At 47.0% G+C, this 15,377-nt stretch overlaps 1 protein-coding gene across 1 annotated transcript in view; it reads right to left on the bottom strand.

The window, feature by feature from the left end:
* LOC144167608 (integrin alpha-9-like) overlaps positions 1–10,058 on the bottom strand; it is a 108,431-nt gene extending 98,373 nt beyond the window's left edge. The window contains exon 1 of the mRNA XM_077696817.1: positions 9,763–10,058. Within this exon, the coding sequence (XP_077552943.1) occupies positions 9,763–10,028 (266 nt within the window). The 5' untranslated portion in view covers positions 10,029–10,058. The remainder of the gene's footprint in view (positions 1–9,762) is intronic.
* Between the last annotated feature and the right edge of the window lie 5,319 nt (positions 10,059–15,377).

Genomic DNA, 15,377 nt, shown 5'->3' with positions numbered 1-15,377 from the left:
TCAAAAAGCTTTTCCAGCTGCGAACAGTTTCAGCGTGATCACTGCCGACTCATCAGGGGGTTCTAGGGCCCAGAGAAAGCATAACGAAACGCAGGTGTTTCGCATCGCATATTTTAAAGGGCAAAATACAAAAAAAAAGCATTTCGAAGGAACTTCCGCTGCGTGAGAGACGTGCACACTGTCGTGTGGAAACAGCGCTTCCTTAATTGAAGTCACCACCACCGAGGTGCGGATTTATTGGGCAGAAGCAGGTTCTGCCGCTTCGAGGAACTGAGTGTGGATTCTTCAGACACGCCGGCTTCCGAGTAATTATTTGCTCCCGCGCACTTAGCTGTTGAGAAACTCAACTGGTATAATCATAGATAAGAAATGTCACCTCTAAGCCACCGCGAAATGAAAAGACCGTTGTTAGGATTTCATACGCCAGGCGAAAGCAAGAGGACATTGTTGAATTTTGTAGAAAAAAGTTAAAACAGGTCTGATTTCAGCGCATGAGGCAGCAATCGAAGCTTCAGGATCAGGCCAAGGACGGTTGACGAACTGGAGGCATGAATTTGACGCTTGAGACTAGCGTAAAAAGCGCAGTCACCTGCCAAGTCTATACGGCCTCGTCGGTGCTAATAACGCTTGCAACAGCGTACAGGGACACAGAGAACTTAAAGTTGCCGTGGACTCAAGGTTACAGAGAGAACACGGTTGTATACCGGCTGCGAGAACCACAGTATGACGCGAGTGCGAGTTCCGTGTCTGGAAAAGAAAATACCTACAGTGCGAACAGAATGATCATTTGCCATCTCGGTTAATTCATCAAAGTTTTTATCGCTACTCTCAAGTGTTTTGTCTTACCAAATGCAATTATTTCTTCAAAAATTATAGGTTCAGGGGTCTTAAAATGCCCAGGTTTGAAATTGTGCGGTTAGGCGCGACCGGTAAAACAAGTCACTAATCATCCACTTGAGAGCCAGAGCTTTCTCATCATAACCAAAAGCTCTGTATTTTTTCACGGATAACTTCAGAAAAGCATTGTCACCACCATTTTACTTTCATAATTTTGCCTCTTCCGGCCACTTCTCGTTTGACGTTGGGGTCAAACGTTTGCTGCAGGCTACTCTAGTACATCCCCGGAACACTGCTACAAGGTCAAATTTAATGCTTTATAGGTACAAAACCACAAAGATAGTGCAACATGTTTTTCAAGCCTGTGATAGAGAACAATTTTGGCATCAATTTGAGAGTTTGAAAAAATCGATGACTGCCTTATATCGGATTTCAAAGTATATCGAAACACGCAACTGACCTGCAATGCAGGGCATTTTTCACAGCGAACCAATTTTTTAACAAACAACCATTGGCATGAACAATAGAAATGTATGGAGGAATAATCATTAAAAAAATTACCCCCAGCTTTTCTAGATCCAGAAAACAAAGCCCGACATTTCGTCAATTCCTGAAAACGTGTGAAGTATGTAATGTTTTATTAAAAATAATTTTGCATGAAAATATAAAATAAATAACGAACTCATCTTACAGTATGCAAAGTCTAGAAAGAAAAAAACCCTGCGGCAATAGCTTCAATAGTTTGTGTCTTACAGTCGTATAAGTTTCGAATTCTGCGCGACTCGTACAAGTCACCTGCCGCCCGAGCCGTCTTCAAATTTTTTTTCTAGCAGGCAAATTTTTTTCGTAAAACTAAGTTCAGAGATGTTTTTTTTTTCCTGCGCAGAAAGGGTTATGTATAAAATTTTCGTCAAAATCAAACATGTCGACAGGACACGCCTGTCATTATTCTGGTGAAAACACCGTGTAGGGAATTAATCGGTCATAATTTTGAAAAACCAGAAAATCAGAAAAAAGAAATAAATTCACAAATATCGTATGACAAGATCATAAAATTGCATATTATCTTCCCCCCACCCCAAACCGAAGAAGAAACAAAGATTCCTCGAAAGAACTTTGTAAATCCGAATAAAGAAATGGCAAAAATGGCAGATATGGCGGAAGTAGCCCCTTTTATAGTTATAGCGTGAAGAAAATAATTGCTCAAGCAGGATATTGAAAAACCAAAAAATAGGAGAAACTAAAAAACACAGTTTCACAAAAATAATCTGGCAAAATAAAAAAAATATACATCTTATCATCATCAACCATCACCAGCCTATCTACGCCCACTCCAGGGCAAAGGCCTTTCCCTTTGATCTCCAATTACCCCAGTCCTGTGCTAACTGCGACCAATTTATCCCCGCAAACTTCTTGATCTCATCTGCCCATCTAACTATCTGCCGCCCCCTGCAACGCTTGCCTTCTCTTGGGATCCACTCTGTTACCTTTAATGACCAACGGTTATCTTGCCTTCGCATTACATGCCCTGTCCACGTCCGTTTCGTCTTCTTAATTTCTGCTAATATGTTCTTAACACGCGTTTGTTCCCTGACCCACTCCGCTCTCTTCTTGTCCCTTAATGTTACACTTATGATCTTCTGCTCCATTGGCCGCTGAGTCGTTCTCAATTTAAGTTGAACCCTCTTAGTGAGCCTCCAAGTTTCTGCCCCGTAGGTTAGTACCGGTAAGATGCAGCAGTCATACACTTTCTTCTTCAGGGACAGTGGTAGGCTGCCATTCATTATCTGAGAATGTCTGCCATATTCACTCCACCCCATTCTTATCCTTCTAATTATCTCTGCCTCATGGTTGGATCCGGGGTCACAACTTGGCCTAAGTAGATGTCTACAACGGGTCCACAGCTACCATCATCCTCGATAAGAAGAGCAGTAAAATACCTATAAAGAAGGGTGTCAGACAAGGAAACACAATCTCTCCAATGTTATTCACAGCATGTTTACAAGAAGTATTCAGAACGTTGGATTGGGAACAGGTGGGAATAAGGGTTAATGGAGATTACCTCAGTAACCTCAAATTTGCTGATGACGTTGCCTTACTAAGTAACTCGGGGGACGAATTGCAAAGCATGCTTTCCGCACTGGACAAACAGGGTAGAACCGTGGGCCTGAAAATTAATATGCAGAAAACCAAAGTAATTATCAATAACCTCTGGACAGCACAGCGATTTGAGATAGGTGGCGAGGCAGTGGAAGTGGTAAGCGAATATATCTACTTATGCATCTTATACATCTCCCCAAAAAACTGATGACGATACGAAAAAAATCCGCTAACGACCATTGGACAGCGTATCTTAGTGGTATAAATTTACATCATTGGAGAAAAGAAACAAGAGAAGGCTTGAAAATAATAAAATAATCCAACGTTTTTCGCTACTTATTGCCATACTTAGCTGTAAAGAACACACACCCTGGGCAAATGGTATAAGAATGCTACGGATTTTCAGACAATTATTTGAATTTCTGCAGATTTTTTTATCGAGATTTCTAGTAGGTCTCCAAGTTCCATCGCAACAAGTTATCACAGGGAGTACGGATACGTTGTATAACTCTGTTTGTTATGACAGGGCTGTCCTTCTGTTTATTGCTTCCAAATGTTTTCCCCTGCTGTGCACGTCACAGTAGTTCTACGCTTGATTACCTTTTCATCCTTTGGATAGGCGCTTACAACTCACCCAAAGTAGTCATATTTACCCACCCCTTTTAGTATATTCACCCACCTCGCCCTTTCTGTATGTCTATTTAGCGTTGCGTTCTCATTGCTCAGAATTCTTTTCGCAGGCATTGCCGCAAGCAAGGGTCATTTCCTCGTGCATGCACGCGTCACGGAAAATCACAGGGGGGCAATCCGTTCACCCACCTTCTAGGGCGATGGTTTGCACCGCTGATCCTTATCGGGCCCGCACTCCCGCTGCTGCCAACAGGTCAGGCAGGCAACCTGTCTCCTTGAGATAAGTGCCGAGTTTCAAGGCGGCGCCTTCTTAGCGATACGTCAGCACCCGGACGCGGAACAAATGTACCGGGAACTGAGCTCCCAAGTAAACAGAAATGGAGAATCTGCTCTTTGAACGGATAGTCGCCTGTGAAGGAAGCAGCAAGAGGGATTATTCCTGTCCCTCATTGCGCGGAATTGCGGTTAATTAATTACAAATCACCACCGCGTACATGTGCTTCGGTTTTGTTGGCGTTGTTGAGCGCGTTTAATTAGCCGACGCAGGAACTGCGGGTACACAGTATACGTCGATGCTCTTTCCATTCCCAAACACGGCACGAGTCATTCTGATGCCCCGACGAACACCAGGTAGAGTGACGGCTTCCCGTGAAGCGCTATTTAAAAAATATACGCAGCGCGGCACGATGACAAAAAAGGGCTGCAGGAGAAGTGCGGTCGGACAAGCGCTTCGCTTGTCTCGTCGCCTTTCTTCGATTTGTTTTCGCGCTTAATTTAGACAATGTACCAACTTGTTTGAGAGTGTTTTCTGTACTCATAAGTTGCTCCGTAATTGGGAAAACCATTCTAGTATTGTGTTTGTCAGTCTACCCGACTGTGCGTCACAGTTCGCGGTTTTTAAGTTAGCTCCACACAAGACGGGAAAAGCATTGCAAATGATCATTGATTGGATTGTTTCCAAACAATCGATGTGTGCATGTATTTTCCCATGCCTGTGCATCCGCGGTTCACGGTAAACAGCAAGGTCATCCTCCTCCTTGCGCTTTTACCGTCAGTGACGAGCCAGGCGGAACGCCCCCGGTTAGGATTGGTATCGCGTTCAATGCGCAAATCAGAGGTGGGATGATAATCCGGTGCTAATCACGAGGAGCGGGGTTATTAAGGAGACACAACACCAGTCCAGCGCTGGTTTAAATTTAAGTAAATAAGAGCGAAAAATAATACTCCCAAAGTTTTCAAATGAGTTTTCTTGCAGATAATTTAAGCAATTTTTGCAAATAAGATTTATACGAAGATCTTCTGCACGGCAAGCTGTGCAGAAGATTCAGTTGTGTTTTATTTCAGACAATAAAAATAGCGTAAAGGCAAATCAAATTGACCCTAGGAACACGAGTGCTGTTATTGTGGCCCCCTTTTGTTGTGGTTCCTTCTCGTCAATATCATCTTCGTCCTGTTCGCATCGTGTGAAGATGGATGACTATATTTACACTATTTTTGCCAGGCCAAAAGTGCTTTTAACGATGAGGCACTGCTGACATTTTTCACAAAAAAAAACAGGGCATGGATACGGGATCCTCTTGCTTCGGTAGGAACCTTGACCATTTGTTCCAGGCCCATTAGTTCGCGTGCTTCTTGTTCCTATATACGACAGCACCAAATCCTTTAGACACGAGTTGCATGTATACCCCTGATGTTTGCATGTACCCTCAAATTCAAGCAATGCGCAATGGTAAAGAACGATCATTATTGAATAGGAAACAAACTCGTGTACAAGACATCAGTAAAGTTTCTTCTCCGTCAGGTGATGCTCTCGAACCGCTCGGTTGTAGGGATTCGGACCATAGGTACGCAGATACGCCCGATAATCTTCTGATGTCTTGTCAGAGGTCGAAGACGACGAGTCGAATGTCTCATTAGTTGCTGGTTCCAAGCGGTCAGGTTAACGAAGTGCGAAGCTTACTGTATAACTTGAACGCTTCTGGATAACTTATATTATGACAAGTTTATATTATAGAACGTACATAAAATGGTAAAACTTGTTACAACGCCGCTCGGCATTGCCGAAAATGTATAGTGCCTAAGTATACAACAACCGACCCCAGTGGTGGATCGTCCAAGAAAAACCTAATCGGCAGAGTCGACAATGCATAGCACCTGAGGGAAGAGGAGAATCCGTACCGCAGCGATCGGGGGTTTTGTTTGTTTTTATTTCCAGAAGCTGCACCTACTGGCATCACCATATCTGTCGCCACCTACCAGGGTGGTTAGACTTCGGAACACATCCACGCACTGGGGCGGGTTTGCGCGTTCCGTAAACTTGTTTCAAGGGAGAAGACGTCGTCAAAAAAGCGAAGCGTGAAAAAGCAGTATTCACGAAAGCGCAGCAAATGCCCTGTTCAAATGCAACTCGTCTTCACGGTAAGCAAACGGCCCATTTATTTGCATTTACGATTTGAAATGCACTTCCGAAGAAAATCAAAGAACTGAAAACACTACTTTCTTTTTCAAAAGTGCTTTGAAATTCATTTTCCTCAAACATAATTGATGACTTTCTGTAATATTTATTGTATTGACAGGGATACGAACAGCACTCTGTGCAAAACTCGGTATTCAAATTATACAGTCTGCTCTCTACTCATTTTCACTTCGGAACTATTATGTTACTCTTACTGAAGTGTTCGTACACTTTGTCTGTTTTACATATGATATTAATGGATACTCGTTGTTTCATTGTTCATTTTTCTAGATATTTGGCCTTCAGTGTTTTAGGGCGCACCTTTTTGACAGCCGCATCTGTGGTATCGCGGTGGCGATGGCGTTGTAACCGAGCGAACGTTGGGAGGGCGAAGGCTGGAAGAAAGTAAGGGAGGAGGCTGTCGCGAAATTGTGAGGAGAGGGCGCTTCGCCGTGGCGGCGCGACACGATTTCCCAAATTTGCGAGGGAGGGGGCGGTGGCAGTATGCTGAGCCCGCAGGAGACGCTACTCCGTGGCGACGCATGGTTAAAGTGTGAGGAGGTGGCGCATGCTCGACAATGATGTGCGTTCACTTCCTCATACGCAGTTCGCGGCCCCTTCCTGAAACGCACTTGCTCGTTAGAACCACGTGACATTTGTGCGGGAAGTTCAAACACGATTGGCAACAACATGCTCGGCGGCGGCGACGCGCTGCGAGATAACTGCAGAGTAGCGCGCACCGCCATGCGTTCACTGATCACACGATCACTGCCTGACGCGCAGCAGATATGCGCCGTGACCGAGAAGATTTCCGTGTACAAGCGTACAAATTTCACATTAGGGAGTACTGTAATCATCAATGATTTTTTATTATATATATTATGTGCACTTGGATATTAAGGAACATAATATCTACAATCTTGCTAATAAAAACGTAATTGTCCGGATATTTATGCTAAAAATTTCCTTTTCATCGAATGTCCTGTTTGCTACACTTTGGAAAATCAGGTATATCAATATTTGAATGAGGTCTCGTTGTAGCCTGCCACTTTGGGACCTCCTTCTGCATATCCTAACCATGTACTAAACCTTCTGTTCACAATAAAATTTGTTGATTTGACTTGACTTGAATACATGAAGTCGCCAAGTCACTTAGGTGCTTTTCCGTCAAATGGCTGATTTGGGCAGGAGAATTTCCACAAAGAAGTCAGTGATACGTTCGTACACATAGAGGCCACGGGAGGTTACGAGGCCGTTCGAGAGCGAAAAGGCGTCAAAATAAACACTAGGAGGGAGACATATTCCCGAAATACCCTCTTGCGACCGTGACGACGCCGGTAGACCAAATGGCGGTACCAACTTGTAACTAAGCGCCCAGGGGTAATACCTTGTGAAAAGTGGAGGTAACACGAAACATGATCGCTCCGACAAGAAGGAAATAAAAAAATGTAGTAATTCAGAGGATTTTCTACTACTTCATACCATTCTTTACCCACTTGTTTAGAGTGGAGTTCTTTAAAACCAAATTTTTTTTGGGTTTTCCAAATTCTGTCCAACCAATTATCTCCAATTCCGCTATTCTAACTTCTGCGAAATGCGCATTTATGTGAAAATACAGGGCGTTGCACAATTCGCCATTTTCGCAATTATAACTGCGCAGCCGTTCAGAAAATCGCTGATTCCGGCGTTTCACAACAGAGTATTACAGTGAAAAGAAAAGAAACAATCACTCCTGCAGGATTTCAACCTGTGTTCTAGCGCGATGCGTAAACGAGTTTTCCAGTGTTTTAGTACCGTGACTACATGAAACGACGATTATGAAGACGACAGGAGACGCCAACAGCCCCAGCCCCTAAGGGGCTTCGCCCCTAAAATAATGCAATTTATCATTTACCAGAGGAGCAGGTTCGTTAACTTTCGCACTTCGCGAAGACGACAGCCGATCTGTGTGCGGATATAATTGTTAACATGAGCATGGCTAGTTTTAGTTCACTTAACGAGGGAGCAAAAATTAGAACTAAATGTTTATGACGGCGCGTAGAACAAATTAGGTCGTGTAACTTTTGGAGGTGTCTAAGGTTTGGTAGTGGAGTGGGACCAGCCCAGATACAGCAAATATTGCCCGCGCGAGTGCAAGGGCTTAAGGATTTATAAAAGATTTTTTCTTGTGGCAGATGCAATATTAATGACAGAAGAACAGGCAAATGCGCCTTTTGCGATATTTTTATAAAAATATTATTTCTAGGTAAAAAAATTTCGCTAGCTTCAGAACCACTCAGGCAAGGGCGTAGTTTGTTGGCTTCTATAAAAATTGCGGGTTTCGCTACCCATGTGGTTGGTTTAAAAATAATGTGATGCTGACGGTGGGACAGCGCGGCGGTGTAGCAGAAAAAAAATCTCCAGCGAACGCATCCCTCCGCATGGCATCGCGCCGTTTCGGCGACTCTCCGCCAGGTGCAAACGTCGTCTGCATGGAGATACTTCGAACGCTTCCAGTTATTGCGCTAAGTGGGTATCGGGATTAGAACTTCGCCATGGTGACTTTGGGAGCATAAAAACTATTTGGTGCCAAATTTGGGCGAAGAAAAATTTGAGTGCAGTTGGCCCTTAAGTGTGCGCGTTCCGTTCGTTCGTTCTGCTTCTTCAATTTGCTTCACCTTCGCCATTATAGCAACAAAACCGGAGTAAAAGTAGTTATGGCAGCGAAGCAGAAGCAAATCGGCTGCAATCGTAGACCTAAACCGACGTGACGGTCGCGATAGTTGCGAAAAGCTTCGCTACCTTCAAGTCTGACGTGATAGTTCGAGCTTTCTTTCGTTTTCTTTTTTTATATATTGTTCTTCAAAATTCAGTGCTACAGATTATCTCCGCTCACGCTATTATAGCGATGAAAAGTGTAAACTTCCGCAAAATCTGCATTTTTGTTGAAATGCAGGGCGTTAAAAGGTTCGCCATTTTCGAAATTTTTGTATTTGTCTTTCTTTTCTACGGGTTTTAAAAATGCTGTCCCACCTATTATAGCCATCTACGCCATTATAACGATTAAAGGTGAAGCTTCTCCGAAATCTGCTTTTTTCTTGCAAATGCAGGGCATTACCTCAAGGTTCGCCATTTTCACTATTTTTTTTTATTTTTCCTATTTTTTGGTTTTTCAAAATTCTGTCCGACCGATTATATTTATTTATGTTTTATAACAATTAAAGGTGGAACTTCCGCAAAATCAGCATTCTTCTGGAAATGCAGAGCGATACAGGATTCGCCATTTTAGCTATTTTTTTCTCATTACTTGGTTTTTCAAAATTCTGTCCGGCCAATTATATCTATTTACGTATTATAACGATCAAAGGTGGAACTTCCGCGAAATCTCCTTTTTTGTGGAAATGGAAAGCGTTACAATGTTCCCCATTTTCGACACTTTTTTTTATATTTTTCTTATTTCTTGGTTTTACAAAATTCTGTCCGACCTGTTATCTCCATTTCTTTTCCGTCTATCACGGACGGGTTTGGGTTGGCCTTAACAGTTCTGCTGCTAATAATAATGCTCTGAAACAGAAAGAAAATTCTCGGGTGAACGCCATTGTTTGCCCACTTCTATGCACAATCATCCTCGCATAGCCTTTTCCCAATGACGCTAGCCCGTCGATTATTCCCGTCTCAACAGGTCCGACGAAAGCTGAGGTATAAGGTGCGGGCTTACAACCCAAGTATTGAATGATGGCTCTGTCAGCGCGCATACTCACTGCACGCCATGTTTGGCGCTCCTGTGCAGCGCGACGGAGAATCCGAAGTGACTGCCGTTGGGGCCTCGAAGGAGCACTGGGAACTGGGTGTCCAGGTTGTAGGCGGTGGCCCACGGCACTCCCATCCCGGACACCAACAGAGCCCAGAACAACGTAAGAAATCGCGTCGCCGAAAAACTTGGGAATATCATGACGGCCGCCGGTCGTGAAGCTGTCTGTTCCATGAGCGGAGTTCTTGAGAAAGCGGAACAGGGAGGCGAAGACATGCAGTGGCAACCGCGTGCTACGGGTGCCGATCGCGGCGCCGTCTTTGACGTACGACGGGACGATAAGCACCGCGCGCTTCGCCGCGCAGACGTCGTGAAGAAGCGGCGTAGTGGATGTCTTTTTTTGGCCCTGATATCCTTCCAACCTTGCGAAACGAGGGGAAAAGCGAGGCGATTGGGCGGCGCCACTCCTTTCAGGGTAGTAGGAAACACGCGAGCTATTAACCTCGGCTTGTTTCAGTCGCCGCCGTCGTTTCGGCAGCAGAACACGGAGACTGACACCCCATGATTTCCGGACGTCCCATTGTGCCAAAGTACACGCAAGTTATCCTACATCGGTACGGCACGCAACCCGAAAGTGGAAGTGCAAGCTGCGCGCGTAGAGTTCCGTTGCATGCGGCGTCCCAGTGCTGTCGCAAACAACTGTAGCGCATTCCGTTCTCCATTATTAAGGAAATGCATAACAATGATGCAAAAATCGATTAATTTTGTTTGACAAACCACTTTGAAGTATATTGACAGAAACTTTAAACATAAAACTTCGACGAAAAATAGATATATATTTACGAACTGGGAGTATATAACATAATAGTCGATATCTGTACGTGCGAATTTTTAGTGGATTTTTGGGAAACCTTGTCATAATATATCTTTTTTCACAGTCGTAAGCAGACACTACTAGATAAAGATTGAAGCCGAATGAAGATGCCGTTAAGTCAACGCCCTGTCTCGTCTCGCCTTCTTCGTCCAGTTGAAGCGCAGTTTTTTTTTATTGAATTTAGTGATGTACCAACAAGCCTGCATAAACACACACTTTTTCGATTTCATCACCTCCTGCTCTGTCTAGATGACGGAATTGTTGGTTGACGAGAAGGCGACCATTTCCCTGGCAGTTATCGAGCTTCCCCCCCCCCTTCCCCCCCCCCTTCCCCCCCTTCCCCACCTCCAAGACTAAAGTTATAGAGAGCGACTCGAAGTGGGTGATAGTAAATTACGCGAGAAGGAGCATCTCACCGGGGGCGTTCCAGATACTAAATTCCGGCTTCTTAATGGAGCGAGGCGGCGGCCAGATACAAGTGTTTTGCGCGCTGGTCGGGAACGGGAGTACGCGCGACGTTGCTCGATCTTCATTGACCGAGCCAACGGCGAAGGTTACAACACAGGTACTCAGTCGATCCTGCAATCGGGAGTGGGAAGGCTGGTGTCCTACAGAGGTATAATTAACCATTATAGTGTAGCCACGTAATGATTCCGTCCTGCCGCTACGGTAGCATGTTCGACCTGACGATGAAGTACTCGAGGGCGGTTGAAGTCCTGAGATTAACTCTTTTATTCTACCGATGACGGTATTTGGTTAACATACAAGACGTACGACTGAAAGGTTACACACTATTTGCGTGAAAAATAGAGAAATACTTAAATACACAAACCTAAACATATTTATAACTCGCGAGGGTCTCCCGGCATCTGCCCTTGTTTACTCTCGTTCGGTCGACAAACCGTCGTCTCTAGAGTTTTGAAACTATAGTTTCCAAACTCTGGCTTTCTAGCTCTCTCCGAAACACCAAACACTTTCGTTTCATTAGACAAAAACCACGCTTTTCAGGGCATGTCCCAACAGAGCGTAAGGAGGGCCTACTAACTAATACACAGGCCGCTGATTAGCCACAACAAAAGGCAATCGTAGGTTCGTGTACAAAAATAATCACGTGACCAACTTTCTCACTCTCACTAGGAAAATCCAATATATATTCATGAAAACACGACCACAACCCACATAAAACCAACCAACCGATTGGATTGGAAAAACATTTATTGTGCCTGCGGTTGAAGTCCAAGTTAAGACTTCAGACTTGGCCAGTGTCGTCCTCGCTGTCGCCACCAGGGTTAGAGGCTTCCCGCCCGTTACCGGGCTGCGAAGTCTCCTGCATGGCCAACGCCACGATGACCCGCTGGACGGCCTCGAGTTGGAGGTCTTGGTTGCCAGATCGCTTAGCCTCTTCAAAGGCGGGTGGAAGTCTTCCTGATGTAGAATCTTCTGGGAAGTTCAGACAGTCCCAGACGATGTGCTCAAGAGTCGCGGGTGCGTTGCGACACACCCTGCACGTACCGTCGGGGTGTGCCTCCGGGAAAATCTTGTGCATGAAAGCCGGGCTCATGACCGTTCGTGTTTGGAGCTGCCTATATATGACTGCCTGCTCCCTGCTCAGCCCTTTACAGGGCTGCTGGAGCGCGCGTCTGGCGAGCCGATAGGCCTTGGTTATCTCGTTGAAGCTGGTCATTCGGTCTCTTGTACTGAACCACAAGTGATCACCGCTTGACCCGGCGCGGTCCGTTAGTTCACGCACGCGGGCGTATGCGGTTTCGTTATGGTTGGCGTTGGTGTCCGACACTTCCCCTGCGTGTGCCGGAAACCACTTTATTCTTGCCCTTTCCCGGTGTCTCGGTATCTCATTTAAAATCTTCGTCGCAGCAGCAGAGACCCTGCCTCGGGCAAAGTTCCTGATTGCCTGCCGCGAATCGCTGAGGACAGTGCGGCAGCCCGGGTCTTTGATGGCCAGTGCGATGGCCTCTTCTGCCTCTTCGGATGTACTGCTCGCCGTGCTGGCCGCCGCTCTGATGCTGCCCCCAGCATCGATGACAACCACGGCGAATCCTCTTCTGCTCGCATATTCGGCAGCATCCACGTAACGGGCGCCCGCGTCGCCGGCGTGCAGGTCCGCCAGCGCCTTGGCCCTCGCCTTGCGTCTGCCTTTATTGTATTTGCGGTGCACGTTGCGCGGGATAGTGTCCACGCGAATTTTGCTCCTGATCTCGTCCGGGACGGGCGTCTTGGCTCCTTGTTGTTCGTGATATCGTATTCCAAGCTTCTCCAGGATTCTCCTACCGGGCTTGGTCATGGTAAGCCTCTCCAGCTGGGCAATCCTCTAAGCCTCGGCGATTTCGTAGAGGGTGTTGTGGATGCCTAGAGTGTACAACCTCTCCGTGCTGGTGGATTCGGGAACTCCGATGGCCGTCTTGTATGCCCTTCGGATGACTACGTCGAGCTTGTTCGTTTCGTCCCTCTTCCATTTGTGGAAGGCGGCCACGTATGTGATGTGGCTGAGGACGAAAGAGTGCACGAGCCTCGTGAGGTTCTCCTCGCGAAGTCCCCTCCGTCTGTTCGACACTCTTCTCATTGGTCTGATGGCATTGGCCGCCTTGCCGACGACCCGTGTCACTGTTTTCCCGTTGCCTCCGTGCTCGTTAAATAAGCATTCCCAGAATACGGATATCTGAGACTCTGGGTATGACGGTACCGTCTTTGGTGTAGACGGAGATTTCCTCGCGGTCGCTTCTCTTTTCAGTGCGGGGACCTTCCCTGGGCCTGTATACCAGCACCTCGGACTTACTCGGTGAGCAACTGAGGCCGGTGCCCTCGAGGCTTTCCTCGACCGTCCGTACCGCCCGCTGAAGCGCCTCTTCTACTCGAGCGTCGCTGCCGCCCTCGACCCACAGCGTGATGTCGTCGGCATATATGGTGTCCCCGACGTGCTCCACCTCTGCGAGTATACTGGCGACCTCGATCATGACTAGGTTGAATAGGAGCGGTCAGATCACCGACCCTTGAGGGGTGCCTCGGCTGCCGTTCTCTTTGGCGTCCGTTGCGAGATCCCCCGCAACGATTTTTGCCGTTCGGCCCGTGAGAAAGCTCCCTATGTACTCGTGGGTCCGCTTGCCCACGTTCAACTTAGAGACTTGGCTCAGGATCGCCGAGTGGTTGACATTGTCGAAGGCCCCCCGTAGATCCAGGCCCATGACGGCCCTTGAGTCTCGGGTGTCCCTGTCGACAATGAGGTGCTTCAGTTGTATCATGGCGTCCTGCATGCACAAGTGCTGCCGGAATCCGATCATACTGTCGGGGTAAAGGTCGTTGTTTTCGAGATATTCATGCCAGCGCGCTAGTAGGACGCGCTCCAGTACCTTGCCCACGCAGGATGTGAGCGATATTGGACGGAGGTTGTCCGTGTTCGGCGGCTTTCCAGGCTTGGGTATCAGGATCATCTTAGAATGTTTCCACTGCTTCGGTACGACTCCCGACCTCCAGCACTCGTTGAAGTATTTCGTGAGGGTTACAATCGAGCGGTTATCGAGGTTCTTGAGTGCTCCGTTCGGCACGCGGTCGGGACCCGGAGCCGATCTGCTGTTAAGCTCTTGCAGAGCCGTCCGCACTTCCTCGACGTCGATGTCTCTGTCCAACCTGTCGATTGGGCTTCCTAAGTAATCTCTGTGGGTGACTTTCTGCGTGGAGGGGATGTATTTCTCCAGAAGTTTCTTCTTCACCGCATCCTCGCCTCTTTCCTTGATTTCCGCGCGTAGGATCTTTGCAAGCCTATCCCTCTGATGAGATTTGGTCTTCGTCTCATCCAGTAGGCGCCGGAACAGGTTCCAGGTCCTGCCGTTGTGGAGTTGGCCGTCAGCAGCGTTGCAGAGCTCGTTCCATTTCTGGTTGTTGAGCGCGTGGCAGTGCTCCTCAATCTTGCGATTCAGACCGGCAATCTTCTTCCGCAGCCCTTTGTTGAGCCTTTGCTTCTTCCATCGCTCTTGTAGAGATCGCTTCGCCTGGATTAGATGGACTAGCCTGCTGTCCATGCTGTCGACTTGGACATCCGTCTCGATTTCTCTCGTGGCCATCTTCACGTCCCTGGTAACGTTTTTCATCCAGGCGGCGATGTCTTGGATGTGTTCGTTTTCGTCTGCGGCCTCGTTTCTTTGCCTTCTGAATGCTTCCCAGCCGACCCATTTGTGCTTTCGTGCCTGAGGTTCGCTGGCTCCACTCAGTCGCACTGTAGTTTCCACAATCATGTGATCACTTCCAAGGTTCAGTCCGGTGTTCTTCCACACTACGTCCTCCGCCACGATGTTCTTGACAAAGGTGAGGTCGGGGGTGGTGTCTCTGGACACCGAGTTGCCCGTTCTCGTCGGGTTGGCAGGATCCGTGACGAGGACGTACCCATTGTCGAGCGCATCCTGCGCCAGGTTCCTGCTTTTGGCGTTGCTCTTGACGTAACCCCAGGACTGGTCCATGGCGTTGAAATCGCCGCATACCAGTAGCTTGGAGCAGCCTGCCTGTTCACTGGCCTTGTGTAGAATCGCCCTGATGTGCTGCCTGCGTTTACTGGGGTTGCTGTAAACGTTGAGGATATAAATACTTTCCTTTCTTTTCTTGCCTACCACCACTTCCGCAAAGACATGATCAATTGTAACGTTCGTGAGATTAAGTTCCAGCATTGTGTGCTCCTTCCAGGCCATGACGCATAGTCCCCGGCTGTTGTCGTCGGTAGACCATAGCGCTCTATAGCCATGTAG

Source organism: Haemaphysalis longicornis, unplaced genomic scaffold (assembly GCF_048455015.1).
Source record: "Haemaphysalis longicornis isolate Haplotype H1 unplaced genomic scaffold, Haemaphysalis longicornis Haplotype H1 scaffold_2, whole genome shotgun sequence".
Taxonomy (NCBI): domain Eukaryota; kingdom Metazoa; phylum Arthropoda; class Arachnida; order Ixodida; family Ixodidae; genus Haemaphysalis; species Haemaphysalis longicornis.
This window is presented reverse-complemented; position numbering and strand designations above follow the sequence as displayed.